A 17,794-nucleotide genomic window follows, 5' to 3' on the forward strand; every position below is an offset into this window, starting at 1 on the left:
AGCGCCTGTGAGCTCCTGCCATAGTCACCGTTCTATTGCTGTGAAGAGACCGTGACCGAAGCAACTCTTATAAAGGAAAGCATTTAAGTAAGGGCTTACTCATAGTTTCAGAGGCTTAGTTCATTATCCTCAGTGGCAGGGAGTCTGAAGGCACACATGGCGCTGGAGCAGTAGCTGAGAGCTTTACTTTCTGATCTTCAGGCAGAGAGAAAGAGACAGGGCCTGGCACGGGCTTTCGAAGCCTCTAAGCCCTTTCCCCAGTGACAAACTTCCTCCAGCAAGGTCACACCTTTTCCAACAAGGTCACACCCTGTATTGCTTCTAATTATTTCAAACTTCTACTCCCTGGTGACCAAGCACTCAAACATATGAGCTTATGGTGGCCGTTCTTACTAAACCACCACACCTCTCCATGTTCAGAGTTTTAGCCAGGTTTAGTGGTAGCAACCATGAGTTCCCTGCTGTGGAACAGACCTAAATCGAACCAGAAAAGTGGCTGGTTATCCACATAATAATCTTGGTAGACCGGTTGTTGTTATAGCTTACGTGGTTTACAGCTGGGTAAGACCATTGATGACTTCTGCCCTAGCAGACTGCATAGTCTGGTCTGCCACTATGGACTATGAATTATTTATAAATCTCATTACTAACAAAAAGTGAATTATGTAGTTGTCTTGTACATTTACTGTAAGGTAGTGCTTTCTTCATAGTATCTGTTTGGTTCTGTGAGACTATTAAATAGATATATGACTTTTTTAGAAATGAAATGGTGGAAAAACTATTTCTTTTAGGTGCTATCTTACCATTAACTATTTTTAAGTGCTCAACAGAAATATACTTCCATAAATCTTAAGGATTATTTATAATAACTAAGACAAATGTGTTTGAATCATATATTTGAGTTATATATTCCCCCTTGTCCTTCTCTGAAAATAATTTATAAATTTCTGTCATTGATTTCTAAAAGAATTATTAGCTGTATCTTTATATCAAATTTCAATTATATATTCAACAATAGCAAAATCCTAAAAATTTAGCATTTTATGTATATTTCAGAGTTCTCTAGAGCCTAGACCAAAACTTTATTATACTATTTTAAAGTTATGATTATTAGTTTTTATTTTATGTTTTATTTATCCAGGGAATTATTTTTAAAAATTTTTAAGATTATATCATTATTAACTTGACAAATACTATAATATCAGTAAACTCTTTTATGTGATTTCTTACATGTTTTCTTAGGGAACAAGTTCGATTTAATGGCTTTGGAATTTTTCTCTTCATTATTTATCCTGGAGCATTTGTTGATCTGTTAACCAACCATTTGCAACTTATATCACCAGTCCAGCAGCTAAGGATATTTTGTGCAGGTAACAAATAGTTTTCATTGTTTTTTTAAATGTTTATGTGTTGTTTGGCTTTTGATTTTCTGTGGTTAGTGATTTTATTGAAAGTATTCTAGTGAAAAACAACATTTGGTTAATAAATTCAACTTCTTATTACTACCTCAAAAGCAATTTTATTTGTTTGTTTTGTTTTGTTTGTCTTTTGAGATACAATTTCACTGTTCTGAACAGCCTTGGCTGTCCTGGAACTAGTTCTGTTGACCTGGCTGGCTTTGAACTCACAGAGATCCATCTGCTTCTGCCTCCTGAGTGCTGGGAATTAAGGCATGCACCACCACCACCTGGCTAAAACCAATTTTTTAAAAACCAACATAAATTAGTAAAAATTTAAATTAAAAGCAAAGGAGAAAATTTCATGTTTACTGGAGCAAAGGAATAGTCAAAACCTAAAACACAACTATGAAATCTACAAAGAAATATACAAAAGTCAAGAGAGAACATGAAAAGTCAGTCACATGATAAATCGTGATTCAAGAAGGAAGAAAAGATGGTATACAAGGATTGACGCTGAACTCTAGCACTGTCAGAGTTCAGTCAGCCAGAAAGACTCACCTGGGGATATACTATTATGTAGGGGAGAAATTCTGGGAAAAACAAATTCACCTCAGCTACAGGAACCCAAGGCAAATCTACCGCATTCCTACATCTCATTAAATGGAATAACTAAGGCTAAGCAAGTATGGAAATAGAATGTTTGAACACACTGTGATATAACTAACCAGTAAAATAAAGAATTGAGGTGGGGGCTAACAACATCGCTCAGTGAGTAAAGACACTTTCTGCCAAGCCAAGCCTAATGAGCTCAGTTTGATTTCTAGGTCCTATGTGGTGGGAGGGAGAGAACCGACATCCACAGGTTGTTCTCTGAATTCTGTGTTCGTGCCATAACATGTGCTGCACAACATAAATAAAATATATTTTAAAAAATGTCTTTAGGGGCTAGAGAGATGGCTTAGCAGTTAATACACTTGATACTCCTAAAGAGGACCTAGATTTGGGTCTCAGCACCCACATGGTGCTGCACAGCCATCCTTAATTCCAGTTTAAGGGCTCAGTGACCTGACCTCCATAGGTCACATAGGCAAAATATTCATGCACATAAAATAAATTACTCATAAAAATTAATTTTTCTTTGAAAATTTGGAGGTAGACAAATTAAAAGCAGTAAGTCTGCATACTAATTCCCTCATTTCCTTAGTAGTGTGAGTCAGATAATTGAGATAAAGTCAGAAATACTGATTTGTGTGTAATAATATACAGTAAATGATCTGAAAAATACATTTAAACATTTAAAGTGATCATAGGAAATGAAAGTAGACAATAGGAAAAAGTTCTTATATCATGATAAAATAAGCCAACTTTTAAAAAACCAAAATATATTATTTTTCTTTATTATTATAAATTACTCCAAATAGAAATGAGATAAACTCTACTATTAAAATGTCAGGCTGAGATATAGTTTACTGGTAGGGTGCTCACATAGCATCTATGAGGCCCTGGGTTTGATCCCCGTCACTACAAAAAAGCCCTTAGTTTAGATTTAAAAAGTATCTCAAGTTTGTGATGTTTAGAAAAATATGTGAATGTTACTCAAATATGGGAAAGTATATTCTATGCAAATAATAAAAAGTCACTTTTTTATTATTGCATAAGTCACATAAGGAATGTAATGTACTATGAGAACTAATCGTCATGATTTATATTTATGAAATACCAAATCAGAGCACCAAACAAAATAGAGTAAAAGGACAAATATAAATATAATATATCCATCTCATGTACAAAAATTCGACCATGGAATCTCATAATTAGTTTTATAAAAATAGGTAAGTTAGATTGTATGTATGAACACAGGAGACAATTTCTTTTTAAATGCCCATTAAGTTGATAAACAAAAAAAATCCATATATTCACAAATCTCTAATCTAAAGAATAATAGTAGGAAAACAGAAGTTTGTCTTAATCACACATTGGATCCATTTATTAAAAAAACACAATAACTTGATGATATGATTAATTGTTCAAAATAGTAATAATGAGATTTTACTAGAATACAGTATAAAGCATTAATAAAAGAAAAATTCAGTGTCATACACAGTTCTTAAAAAATTAGAAATGGAAATAAGTCAGGCAATCAACTTAAGAGCTATGAAGACAAGTATAAAATAGTTAAGAAATAGCAGGCTAGGGCCTAGACAGATGACTCCGAAGTTAAGAGGACTTGCTAGTCTGCAGGGGACCTAGCTAGCTTAGGACTTAGTTCCCAGCACCGACATGGTGGTTTACAACCATCTCCAACTCTAGGGCCAGGCAATCTGATGAGCTCTTTAAACGTCACAGACACCAGATATGCATGTGGTACATGTACATACATAAAGGAAAAATAGTCACACACATAAACTAAAGAAATAAAAGGGTAACTAATAATGATATAATCAAAAGTAAGGAATTGCAGAAGAGTCAGAGTGTTAAATCCAAGAGCTATTCTAGAAAAATAAATAAAACATTAAACTACAGGGAGAAATCTATTGACAGAACTTGTATTCAGATTGGTGAATAATATCTAATACACAGAAAATTTTATCATTTTAGTGTTTTTTGTTTATCTCTGAAAAAAGTTTTCAGAAAACGGAAGAATTACAAGAATGTGAAAATAGCTGAAATTAACTAAACAGGCTAATAATTACAAGAGAAGAAATTAGAAAAGTTGGTAAAGATTTTCCCTTAAAGTTTTATAGGTAGAATAATAAAATCCTGAATAAATTTTTCTAATAAAAGATTATAAAGTGAGATGATGTATGCCATAGTAGTCAAAAAATATATCATATTAACTACATTTTAAACATCAAATAATTCCTGAATGTCATCATAGTAGTCCTTTTCTTTTGATATTATTGCACAATGCAGTTATAATACATAGTAAATGATGTTTATTTATACAGTAAAGATTAAATCACTAGTAATGTTTATATTGAGACAAATATTTAGATATACAAAACAGTTAGGATTATTTTTTAAAGTTAACTTTCCAAAGTATTATCATAATTCAAAAGTTAAAGTGGTATGCATAACACTCAGCAAATATTTTCATAATAGTTCAAACATGCTTTATAGGTACAATTTTCATTCCATATATGTGCATTTTTTAGAAGTAGTATCAAAAATGAAAAGAAAATTTAGCATAAACTTTTTCAGATTGTATACAGAAGGAAACTAAGTTTTTCAATTGTTTTGATTGTTGTAGTTGGATTTTTGTGGAGGGTTTGGGGGTCTTGTTTGTTCTTTGAGATATGGTCTTACTGTGTAGTACAGGCTGAATACCAGTTCTTGCCTCCAGCTTCAGAGAGTTGAGAGTAGAGGTGTATGCCTTGCAGAAACTGGGTTTTGTTTTGTTAAGCAAATACAGCACTGGTAGATTTGTGGGGGGGGGGGTAAAGCACAAAATGTGGTAGATTTCAAGAAGACAAGTAAAGTCGTACTTAGTAAAAGGAGTAGTTGGATGTTTCATGTATTTATTAAATATATTAAAGGACAAAGCCTGGTGGTGGTGGTGCACAGCTTTAATCCCAGGATTTGGGAGGTAGAGGCAGGCAGATCTCTGAGTTCGAGGTCAGCCTGGTCTACAAAGTGAGTTCCAGGACAGCCAGGGCCACACACAGAAACCCTGTCTTGAAAAACTAACTAAATACACACACACACACACACACACACACACACACACACAAACACATATGTATGTATGTGTATGTATGTATGAACACATACACATACATAAATTTTATATGTATAAACATATATATAAAATTACAAGATAATCAACTATTCCTGATGGCATGTACATTAGTAAGTTTTGTGGTTAGATAGGGGAAATAAATAATTATAAAGGAACTGAGGGTCTATAGCTCAGTGGTAGGGTGCTTGTATAACATGCACACAAAAAGTGTAAAATTAAAATAGAATAGACTTTTTTCCTAGATCTGATATAAGCCTGGCTGAGGGGAGGTAAGAAAATAAACTGAAATAAAGTAAGGAAACCAGTAAAGAACCTAGAAAGGAAAATTATTTTCAGTCAATAATTAGATAGGACAGCAGGAAAGCCAATGCAGGTTCCACAGGCCACCAGAAAGTTGCACGAGCTTTAGGCATGCGCAGAAGATGCTTGCTGGATGATCTGTCTCAGTGCAATGACGCATTCAGTGGCGCGTCTAGTGACGTGTGCAGTGACGTGTCCAACGCACGCGTTTGCCCGGAAACAGCACTTAACGCCTCAGACGACGGCCAGCTTTTCTCTGAAGCGCACGGTTTTCGTCGAGCTCTCGGGTTTGTTTAATTTTGTTGTTTGTCATTGTTCTGTTGTTGTTTTGTCATTGTTGTCGTTGTTTCTAAGCACGCAAGTGCGTGCTTTTCTTCCCTGATTTTTTTTCTACTCCACAGCCATCTCCTACCAGTTTGCTACCCAGTCCCGCTTCGTGGGTCTCAGCCATGGCCTCAGAGAATCTTCTCTGTATCACCACAGAAAATGCAGAGATTCCTGCTGAATTTGTAGACCTGGAGCTACTTAATGTAGAAGCGGTTTCTGTGGAAACCAACTCATTCCAAACCATCGAAGTGTACGGAGACGCAGGTGTCGATTGGGCGCATGGTGGCCACTACCACTCTCCTTTTATAGCTCTGCAGCCTCTTGAGGGCAGCACCCTGAGTAATGGGGAGCATGATCCGGATATGATCATCATCCAGACACGAGAGGAGGTGGTGGACTTCCAGGATTCAGACAACCTGCTATTCAGTGCTGAATTCGAAAGCAAAATGGTTGTTCCAGGTATTGATGATGGCTATCTGCAGCCGACCAATGCCTCTTTGTCAGGCTTCGTGGCGGCAGAGAATGGTCAAGGTGAGCTCAGCCCCTATGAAGGGAATCTCTGTAGTTTGAAGACCATTATCGAGGCTGGCGTGGAAGAAGGTGTGAACCCTGACCTGGGCGACAAACAGCGGGAGCAGAAGCAGGTGAAAATTGAAGCTCTTGAGGGAGAATTACCCTCCACCATGAGGGAAGCTAATGGACAAAAAAATCCCGTGCCCAAAAGGCAGGCTGACAATGACTCACCTCCTGATTACTCTGAGTATATGACAGGAAAAAAATTTCCTCCTGAAGGAATACCTGGCATTGACCTGTCTGATCCCAAACAGCTGGCAGAATTTACAAGCATGAAACCCAAAAAGCCCAAAGGAGACTATCCAAGACCTATAGTTTGCTCTCATATAGGCTGCGGGAAGATGTTCAGGGATAACTCCTCTATGAAAAAGCACTTAAACATCCACGGGCCTCGAGTGCATGTCTGTACAGAATGTGGCAAAGCTTTTGTGGAGAGTTCGAAGCTGAAACGTCATCAGCTGGTTCACACTGGAGAGAAGCCCTACCAGTGTACCTTTGAAGGCTGTGGAAGACGCTTTTCCCTTGATTTCAATCTGCGCACTCATGTCCGAATTCATACCGGAGACAAGCCGTTTGTGTGCCCATTTGATGGCTGCAGCAGGAAGTTTGCTCAGTCGACCAACTTGAAATCGCATCTCTTAACACATGTTAAGGGCAAGTAAAAAGAAGTGAGAAGATCCTTCTGAAGCCTGGGAAGTATTTTACAGTGATGTGCCTGGGAATAAATATGCCTCTCGTTTGAATAGTTTCTAGGAAAGTAATTGCAAATGAATTCTACAGATTTGACGTTTATCTTTTGATAGAGTAAAAGTTAAAGTTTTATGTTGATTAGATGCCCTATTTTGTGCTGCAGTGAAATTAAGTTTGGTTTCAACAGGATAGACTAACCTCACATTGATGCCTCACTTTGATGCCATCTGTCATGTACTGATATACTTTTCGAAGCTTGGTTTCAACAAGAGACTAATTCACGAACCTCATATTGTTGCTAAAGATGATCTGTGTTTTTTTTTTTTTTGCTAGAGTTTTTGGTTTCAACAGGAGACTAATTCATGAACTTCATATTGCTAAAATATCATATCTTCTGCAGTAGTATTTTTATGAAACTGGTTTCAACAAGATACTAATTCACAAACTAGATATGCTAAAATGACTGGTTTTAGTCTGCAGTGGTGTTTTTATGAAATTCGCTTTCAGCAGGAGACTAACTCAGGAACCACTTTGTTTCTAAAGATGGCCTGTGTTATTTTGCTTTGAAGTGTTTAGAGAAGCTTGATTTTGACGTAGAATAAATCACAAATCTCATTGTTGCTAAGATGCTCTATGTTTTCTGCGAGGTGATTTTTTTTGTGGTTTGTTTTCAACAGGACACTACATCATAAACCTCATATTGCTAAGGTATCCTGTCTTCCTCTGATATGTTTTTATAAAGCTTGAACAAGAGACGGTTTTATATGCTAACATGACTGCTTTATTCTGTAGTGGTGTTTTTATGAAACTTGCTTGCAATAGTAGACTAATTCATGATCCTCATATTGCCAAGGTGTCCTGTATTATTCTACAGCAGTGTTATTGTAAAGTTGATTTTGACAGGATAATAATTCATGAACCTCACAACATAATGATGTTAATATGCACTGTTTTGTTCTGCAATGGTGTTTTTGTGAAGTTTGGTTTCAACAGGCAACTAATTCACAAGCCCCATGTTATCGATACATGGCCTGTCTTATTTTGCAATCGTGCTTTTGTGAAGTTTGGTTTTGGCAGGAGAATCACTCATGAAATTCCTGTCAAATTACATTTCTTTATACAACTGTGTTAAACATGGGACTTTTGCGTTCTCATGAATATGAAGTTTACTTACTAATGTTTTTTAATTGTGTGTTCTAAGTGCTCATGTTTACTTTTAGGAATATGCTTAGTAAATGTATATATGTTTTCTGTGGAGTTGATGTTTGTAAAATATAGTCTTTAAAGCATGGGCAGTTTTGTACATATTATTCTGTTAAAGAAATGTCATAGGTTTGTTTGCTGTCTTAATTTTGGCAGTATTCCTTGATGTCAGGACATTTTTTGTAAATTTCTTTAGCCATATTATACAGTGTAGAATATTAGATGATTTAATCATATTAGCCAATTTAAGCTCCTTTTAGTCACTTTATGCCTTCCCTTCATACTGCCTAAGGTGCTGTTGTTGAGTGTAATTTCTTTGTCTGATCAATTAATAGTGTTTGATTTCATAATATTTTATCTTCAAATTGATTGCATGTTTGGTGTGTACTTTTGTGTGATAGAAAAAGCAAAAATAAAGTAACTGTTTGGAGCATTAAAAACAGCTTGCTTGTGTGAATACGTTAGAAAATAAGGAAAGAGGAAAGTGTTGCTGGTGTCAGGTCAGTAACAATCAGTAATCCTAACAAAACATCTGGTAGTGCACAGAACAGTGACAAAAATTATCTAGCCAAACTATCTTTTGTGTCACTATTAAAAAACTGTGCTCTTGAGAAAGCAAAAGTGGTAAGAAGTATTTCGGAAGTATACTAATGAACAAAGCATTAACGGCCAAGAGTTTGTTTAGATGAGTGACACGTGTCTGCTTCACACACATCCGTTTTCACCAAGCCATCATTGGCGAATTCAGAATTTAGAGGGTAATAGTACCAGCTGCAAGCTTGAAAGACAATTGGGAAGTACCCATAGAGTCGAGAAACCAGTGCTGTCATGTGACCCCACATTTGTTCACTTGTCCATGCCTGCTTCTTTTACTAGCAACAGGGCAGGATTATGAATTAATTTGTTCAGAGAAAATGCTAGTGTGTGACTAAAGAGGGGATTTCCTTGGTTTTGATTGTTCTGTTTGTTTTTTAGACAAGATCTTGCTTTGTAGTCCAAGCTGCCATGAATTTTCACAATGTAGTCCTTGCTGGCCTGTAACTTACAGCAGTTCTGCCTCAACTTCCCAAGGGCTGAGATTATAGGCATAACCCGCCATGTGTAGATTGATTTATCTTTATTTTTTAATATTCTGTTTGTTTGATGAGGTTAGGAAAGAGGTGGGTGTGGCCATGTGCATGCTGTGACATATGTTTGAAGATCAGAAGACAATTTAAAGGAATCTGCCACATGGGACCTGGGAATGGAACTCAGGTCATCAGGCGTGGCAGCAAGAACCCTTACCAATTTAGTAATAGCATAGACCCCTTTTTATTTGTTTTTGTTTTTGATGAAGCTTTGAAAGTACTATAAAAAAGCATGAGTATATTATTAAAAGTGGGAAAGATTTATTATAACAGCTGATTGACCATATTGGGGTTTCTATTTGTTTGGGGTGTTGTTGCTACGGTTTATTGGTCCAGGGTTTGTTATCCTATGTAGCCCAGGTTGGTCTCATTCATGACCCCCCTTCCCCGTGGACTATTATATATTATTCTGTTTGTACAAAAAATATAAATTCATCACATTAAAAAGTGATTTACACTTAAAATAGGATGAGGTGGGATTCCCGCCTTTTTATATGTTTCTAGAGCTACTAAAAAACTGTATTTACAAAATAGTTGATAAAAAATATTCCTCAGGAAAGCCATACTGTGTGGTGGTGGGACACACCTGTTAATCCCAGCACTATGGAGGCACAGACAGTCAAATCTCTTGAGTTCGAGGCCAGCCTGGTCTACACAGTGAGTTCTAGGACAGCCAGGGTTGTTACACAGAGAAACCCTGTCTCGGGAAAAAAAATTATTCTGGATTGTATGAGGGAGATAGCCATGAAGCATGCTTGGTTCGTAGGACTTTCTTACTTCAAAGTCTGGACTCTTGTTTTGGTCTCTTGGTTGTTTTCCTGCAGGGAGATCTTTAGTTTCATGGTCTACCACTTTAGTCAGTTTGTCCTTTTCTCTCCTCTTCCCTTTTGTTTGCATTTCTTTTTTTTTGTCTAATAAACCATTACCGTCCCCCTCCCCAACCCCTATCCTTTGAGGCCTATTTAGGCGGCCCTTAAGTGAAGCCCTGTGGAGCAAAGCTTGGGCACTTTGTCTCAGCTGCGGGCCCGCCTTTCTAGAGCCCGCCTTCCTAGGGCCCGCCTTCCTAGGGCCCGCCTTCCTAGAGCCCGCCTTCGTAGAGCCCGCCTTTCTAGGCCCCGCCTTCCTAGGGCCCGCCCTCCTAGAGCCCGCCTTTCTAGGCCCCGCCTTCCTAGGGCCCGACTTCCTAGGGCCCGCCCTCCTAGAGCCCGCCTTCCTAGGGCCCCGCCCTCTTAGAGCCCCCCTTCCTAGGGCCAGCTCGTCACAGCTCTTGCACATGCATCCTTGGATATACAAACAGTAAAAAAGCATGCTGTTTATCATGATGCTGTTAAAACATCGTGGTCGTTAATAGGTAGGTTTACAGGCTGGTGAAATGGCCTTAAAATCACATTCTCTTCTAGATAACCTGAGTTCAGTTCCCAGCACCCACATAGTGCAGCTTGCAACCGCTTGTAGCTCCAGCTTCAGGGTATCCTATATATCTGGCTTCCACAAGTTCACACACACATACACACAATAATTTAAAGACTTGGGGGGTTGAGACAGGGATTCTCAGTGTAACAGTCCTGGCTGTTCGGAATTCTCTGTAGACCAGGCTGGCCTTAAACTCACAGAGATCTACCTGCCTTTGCCTCCCAAGTGCTGGGATTAAAGGCATGTGCCACCACTGCCCCACTAATTAAAATATTTTCAATTATGTGTTTATAATATTTTCATTTGTACCAAATCTAAGACATAAAATCGGTGATACTGCTATAATTTGGTATTTTTCCATATTTGCTAACTATATTTAATAAATAATTTTAAACTGAGGTGTTGAGACAACTTGGGGGATAAAGGCATTTGCTGCCAAATCTCATGACCTGAGTTCAATCACCAGGCCTCACATGGGAGAAGGCAAAACCGTCAACAAATTGTACCTTGACTCCCATGTGAAGGTATAGTGTAGCACATATGAGCAAGCACATGCATTAAAATAATATAATTTAAAATTTTTAAGTTGATACATTTTCAAAAATCTTTAAACTTTGTGTGTGTATGTGTGTGTTTGTGTGCACACGTGCACGTGCATATGTGTGTGTGTGTGTGGTATATGCAATGTATATACAGTTGCACTGACCCAAGCATGCACTTGTGGAGGCCAAGATTGATGTCCACACCTTCCCCCATCCCCCAAAATTTGGGGAGACAGTATTTCTCACAGAACCTAGAGCTCATGGCCAGTGAGCCCCCAGGATCTGCTGTCTTCACTCCAGCTGCTGAAATTACAGACAGGCACCTCTGTGCTCAGCCCTTATGCTGATTCTAGGGATCTCAGTTCAGATTCTTATGCTTGCACAGCATGTGTTTTACCTACTGAAACCATTTCCCAAGTCCTAAGAATTTTGCTTTCTAATTTCACCCTGACTTTCATTTGTATATGCTTGAGGTTTCTATCAAAGAACATGAACATGTTTAAATTAAGGGTGTGTATATTGATTCTATAAAGATGGCATAGTTAGAAGGTGCTTGTTGTATTTATATTCAACCATAATCTCATATGGCCTTCAGAATTATAGTATGTACACTTCAGATTTTAATATCTGAAATGAAGGCAGACTTAGTGAGCATCTATCTGCTTAACAGTTAATTGAACCCTCTGCCTCGCAACCCTGTTCTATTTATAATCTTATTAGAATGCCATGTGTTACAAAGTCCAGCAAACTGTTATTCTTGCTACTGTTGAACTTACTACTTTTATTCTCTCTCTTTTCAGGTATATGGCATAATTTTGTCCTTGCTCTCCTTGGTATTTTAGCTCTTCTTCTACTCCCAGTAATTCTCTTACCATTTTACTACACTGGAGTTGGGGTACTTATCACTGAAGTTGCAGAGGTAAATAATGGATCGCCTAGGGTGTCCTCTCACCAGATGCTCTGTTGTAATTCTTAAAATCTCTTCAAATGCAAACATAGTGTTGGGACATAAATTGGATGTTTTTAATGTCATGAAAATTGTTTTTCGTTCTGATCTAAAAAGGTAATATCAAGATTTTGTATGTGGTTTATTGATAAAAATGCTTTGTTTATCTTTATTATTTTTATATTTCTGCTTTTCAATACTACTTAGAAGAATAGTTAAACCTAAGTTACCCAGCCAAAACATTTTGTAGGAGTTTTTAAAATTGTTTTTATTGAGCTATATATTTTGCTCCTCTCCCCTCCTTTCCTCCCCTCCCCTCTCACTGTGTTGGAGTTTTAAGTTAACTGCTGATTCTGTGTTTTAGTAGCTACTATGGTACTGTCAATACTCTTATCTTTTCAAGAGGAAAATTGCCTTTGTCTGTATATTTGGGGGTGTGATTATATAGAGACTTATCCTGTGGTTTTGTTCACTAAGGATATAAGAGTTTCTCTTGAATTTATAAAAAATTTATTGATGTTTATATATGCTACACATATGTGAGTGCCGGTAAAGGCCTTTTAGAAGACAGTGTTTGATCCCCTGCTTCTGGAGTTAGAGGTGGTTGTAAGCTACCTGATGTAGATGCTGGGGACTGAACTCAGGTCCTCTGAAAGAGCAGCAGTACCCACAAAGTCTAAAAGAGTGTCTTGGATCCCCTGGAGCTGGAGTTAGAGCTTCTTGAGAACTACCTTACATGGCTACTGGGAACTGAACTCGGGTCCATTGGAAGAACAGCTAGCTTAACGGCTGAGCCATCTCTCTTGAATTTTAATTGCTGGTATTTTGTCTATGTTTATAATCTGTGTTCAAGTGAGTGTGCGCATGTGGGTGTGTGTTGATGCATATGGAGGCCAAAGGTTGACATCAGGTGTTTTTTTTAATGCTCTCCCCCTAATATGTATTTATTTATCGAGAATATAGCCCTCGATGTCCTAAAACTCACTATATAGAGTGGGCTGGCCTTGAATTCATAGAGATCCTCCTGCCTCTGCCTCCTCAGTGTTGGGATTAAGGCTATACACCACCACACCGTTACCCCCTACACTTATCTTTTAAATTTTATTATTTTATATGTATGGAAGTTTTGCCTACACAACACACACACACATGATTGTGTATATGTATACACACACACATACACACACACACACACACACACACACACACACACACCAAGTGCCTGCCTAGGTCCCATGAAAGGCAGAAAAGAGTTTTGGGTCCCCTAGAACTAGAGTTACAAGTAATTGTGAGCCACTGTGTGGGTGCTGGGAGTCAAACCCTGGGTTTCCTGGAAGAATAGCCAGCGCTTCAACCACTAAGCCATTTCTCTAGCTCTCCTTAATTTTCAAGATAGAGTCTCTCACTGAGCCTGGAGCTTGCCCATTTAACTATGCTAGCTGGCCAGCAAGCCAGAGGGAACTTATTGTCTCTGCTTCCTCAGACTTAAGCCACTATATCTTTTGGGGGAGGGGGTGCTGGGGCTCCAGACTTAGGCCCTCAAGTTTGCACAGCAAGCTCTTACCAACAGCAGCCTCCCAGCCTCTGTTCTGTTCATTATGGGTTTTGTTGTTGTTTATCCCGAGAAGGTGTGCACAGATTTATTTTTCTTTTTAAAAATTTCTTTATTTTGAGACAGAGTCTGACTGTGTAGCCCTGGCAACCTCAAACTGTTTCCCCAGTGTACTGCCACACCCAGCTTATTTATTTGTTTTTAGAATTACATAATTTGCTTATTAAGTACACATTTATTCTGCTTTGGCTCTTTTTAATTTAAAAATAGTATTCTCTGACAAGTTCATATAATATATTTGGGTCATATTCACTCCTCCCCTTCCCTCTTCTCAAATCTACCCCCACCTCTCTGTCATCCCCCACAACATCATGTCTACTTCCCCCCACTTTAATTTGCTAACCCATGGGCTTCAGTTTGTACTGTCCTTCTCTATCCTTCTGGATGTGGGGCCATCCATTAGAGAGTGGTTTATCGTGTCTTGGTTTTTTTATTTTTTTTACATTAAAAAGTTTGGGTTTTTTTAACTTTTAAATTTCATTTTATGTGCATGGGTAGGTGCTTTGCCAGTGTGACTGTGTACTGCTTGGATACCTACTACCCATGGAGGCCAGAAGAGTGCATTGGCTCTCCTGGAACTTTGGTTTAATGACTGTCATGAGCCACTCTGTGGGTGCTGGCAATGGAAACTGGATCCTCTGAAAGAGCAGCCAGTACTCTTAACCACTGAGACATCTCTCCAGCTTCTCACTGTTTTTGATTTTCACTTTTTTGTGTTGCTGGTAATCAAACTTAGGACCTGGTTTACACTAAGCCTATATTGTGTACCTTACTTCTTTGTTATTTTTTTTTAATTTTTCAAGACACAGTTTCTCTGTGTATCTCTGGCTGTCCTGAAACTCACTCTGTAGACCGCCAGGCTGGCCTCGAACTCACAAAGATCCACTTTCCTCTGCCTCCCTGAGTGCTGGGATTAAAGTATTTTAATCTTAATAATCAATAACTAGGGTTTTTAAGTTGTGAAGACTTCATAATATTGGTGAACTGGTAAATGCAATTAAAATTGTTTGACTATAAATTTTGGATTTAGAGATAAATTGTTTTATGCCATTATTCCAAATGATTCTAATTTGAGGAAAGCTCTGAGTTGAATGGAAAGGAATGGGAGAGTGGAGAGGGTTGTTAGAGGGAGTTGGGGGAGCAGTGAATAGGCTCAAAATACATTGTGTGAAATTCTCAAAGAACTAATAAAAATGTTAAAAAATATTCTATTTTTAATCAGTGCAGTGTCTATTACCATGGTTAGTTTTGATTCATTATAGCTTGCTATTATACATTGTCTGATTTGATTTTCTTTATTTCCAAGGACTCACCTGCCATTGGACCCAGAGGCCTTTTTGTGGGAGACCTTGTCACTCATCTTCAGGATTGCCCTGTTACTAACGTGCAAGATTGGAATGAATGTTTAGATACTATTGCATATGAGCCCCAAATTGGTTACTGTATAAGTGCATCAACGTTACAACAATTAAGCTTCCCAGTTAGAGGTGTGTGCATTCTCTCAATATAACATAATGGTTCAAATACCAGTCCCTTCCATTACTAACCCTGAGACCATATCTATTGATTTATTTTGTTCCAATTGTTTTAAAGCAAGTTATTAAAATAAATAGGCTCAAGCTAATAGATATTCTTCTTGGTATATTGGGTATTTGTTTCCTGTATTATATACTGTTGAACCCATAATTTCTTTGATAATATTATATTTGACTTTTAGAACTCAAAACACTATTGTTTGGGTTGAGTGTATAACTCAAGTGATAGAAGATTTGGTTTTTTTTGTTTTGTTTTGTTTTGTTTTTTGAGACAGGGTTTCTCTGTAGCTTTGGAGCCTGTCCTGGAACTCACTCTTGTAGTTCAGGCTGGCCTCGAACTCACAGAGATCCACCTGCATCTGCCTCCCGAGTGCTGGGATTAAAGGTAGCTATTTATTTATTATATGTATACAGTATACTGCCTGCATGTATGACTGCAGGCCTGAAGAGGGCACCAGATCTCATTACAGATGGTTGTGAGCCACCATGTGGTTGGTGGGAATTGAACTCAGGACCTCTGGAAGTGCTCTTAACCTCTGTGCCATCTCTCCAGCCCCAATAGAAGATTTGTATAACGTGTGCAGTGACCTGAGTTCTATCTCTAGTACCATAGGAAAAAAGTAATTGTAAACATGTGTAAAATCAGCTGGATGTGGTGGTGAGTGCCAGCACTCAGGAGGCAGAGGCAGGTGGATCTCAAAAGAAAAGAATCCCTTTCTTTTTCTCACTAAAATATAACTAAACAAAAGCAGTTATAGAAGTCATGTGTGGGTACTAACATGTCCAAACCTATCTGTGGTGGGGTTTTTTTTTTTTTGGTTTTTTTGTTTGTTTGTTTTTTGTTTTTTTTTTGTTTTTGTTTATGAGACAGGGTTTCTCTGTAGTTTTTGGTGCCTGTCCTGGAACTAGCTCTTGTAGACCAGGCTGGCATCGAACTCACAGAGATTCGCCTGCCTCTGCCTCCCGAGTGCTGGGATGAAAGGCGTGCGCCACCGCCCGGCTTTGGGGTAGTGTTTTTTTAGTGTGTTTTGTATAGCAGAAGTCCAGGGAAGTTGTCTTGACTTCCAAAAAGACCTGAGAAGTAGGTTTTGTTGGCCTGTGCAGCAGGTGGGAAGGCTGAAGCAAGTTTCTTCCAGGAACCTGCTAAACTTAGTTAACTCCGAAAAGGTCACCTCCCAAATTCTTTCCAGATTTAATTTTCCATATATTCATGAGCCTTTTAGTATGAAACATTTTCTTTATTTCTAGATTTATTTATTGTGTTCATGTGTTCATGTGTTCATGTGGGGGGTGGTGGTTACAATTGTATGGAAGTCAGAGAACAACTTTGTAAAATTGTTTCTCCCCTTCCACCTTTCTGTGGGTTCAAGAGATGGAACTCGGGTCATCAGGCTTACATAGTTGAGTAACAAATGCTTTTTCTCACTGAGCTATTTTATCAGCCCCTTCCCTATTTTTTAATACTTGGGTTTTTTTTTAACGTTGTAGTGTATTATGCCTTGTAAGTCTCTTCAGTTTATCACAAAACCCCTTGTTTTTGAAAGGTCATGTGTTTATTGAAACTGAGTCACTTGTTTTCTCAAATTTTACAGTCTTGTCTTTTTCAAATTTAGAGGCTTGATTCAGGATTCTTTCCTCTCCCTCTCCTCCCTTTTCCCTGTCTGCCTGTGTCTCTGCATCTAGCTCTCCTTCCTTCCCTCCCTTTAAAGTATTTCATAGGTAATGCTTGATACTTTTACTTGATATTGGTAGATGTCCAGATGTCTGGTATTCTCTTGTTCACTAATATTAAGAATATTTTTAGTGACCAATCTGATTCTTTAAGGTTGAAACATTTGACACAGTCCCTTACTCCCCACAGTCCCTTTTTCGAAGTAAGTAGATAGGTTCTTCTGCACTATATATTTCAGAAAGAGGCTCTAGAATTCACTCTAGCTTTAGCTTTACCTTTATGGGTGAGTCAGCCTATAAGGACAACTAACCTGGGGTAAGTGCAGCTGCTTTGTTTGCTTATTTTTTAGACAGGGTCTCATGTAATCCAAGTTGGTCTTGTACTCAATCCTTAGTTGAAGATGAGCTTGACCTTCTTCTGGTCCTTCTACCTTTACCTCCTATGTGCTGGGATTATATGTGTGTGCCACCTTGCCTGGTTTGCAGGATTCCAGGGATCCAACCCAGGGTTCTACGTGTGCTAGACAAACACTATAGCAACTAACCTATACTAATGCCAAGGCCCACAGTGTAGCTTCTCATTTCAAATTGAACATTTTTAATATTAAAAAATCAAACTATAGCCAGTAGTTCTCAAGCTAGATACTGCATTATCAGTTGCTTCCAGATTTATATACCATTCTACTAACTGTTTTTGTCTTTTTTGTCGGTCTTTT

The 17,794-nt window shown here is 38.1% G+C and overlaps 2 protein-coding genes across 2 annotated transcripts in view; both read left to right on the plus strand.

Moving 5' to 3' along the window:
• The window catches only part of Mbtps2 (membrane bound transcription factor peptidase, site 2), a 45,569-nt gene that overhangs the window by 18,428 nt on the left and 9,347 nt on the right, over positions 1-17,794 (plus strand). Inside the window, exons 5-7 of the mRNA XM_048440726.3 lie at positions 1,243-1,370; positions 12,115-12,233; positions 15,179-15,359. Coding sequence (XP_048296683.1) covers positions 1,243-1,370; positions 12,115-12,233; positions 15,179-15,359 — 428 coding nt within the window. The remainder of the gene's footprint in view (positions 1-1,242; positions 1,371-12,114; positions 12,234-15,178; positions 15,360-17,794) is intronic.
• Yy2 (YY2 transcription factor) lies at positions 1,243-8,672 on the plus strand. Its single transcript, XM_048440727.3, has 2 exons — positions 1,243-1,370; positions 5,841-8,672. The coding sequence occupies exon 2, from the start codon at positions 5,889-5,891 to the stop codon at positions 6,999-7,001; it is 1,113 nt and encodes a 370-aa protein (XP_048296684.2). The 5' UTR covers positions 1,243-1,370; positions 5,841-5,888; the 3' UTR covers positions 7,002-8,672.

Source organism: Myodes glareolus, chromosome X, assembly GCF_982192425.1.
Source record: "Myodes glareolus chromosome X, mMyoGla1.1, whole genome shotgun sequence".
In the NCBI taxonomy this organism is placed as follows: Eukaryota; Metazoa; Chordata; class Mammalia; order Rodentia; family Cricetidae; genus Myodes; species Myodes glareolus.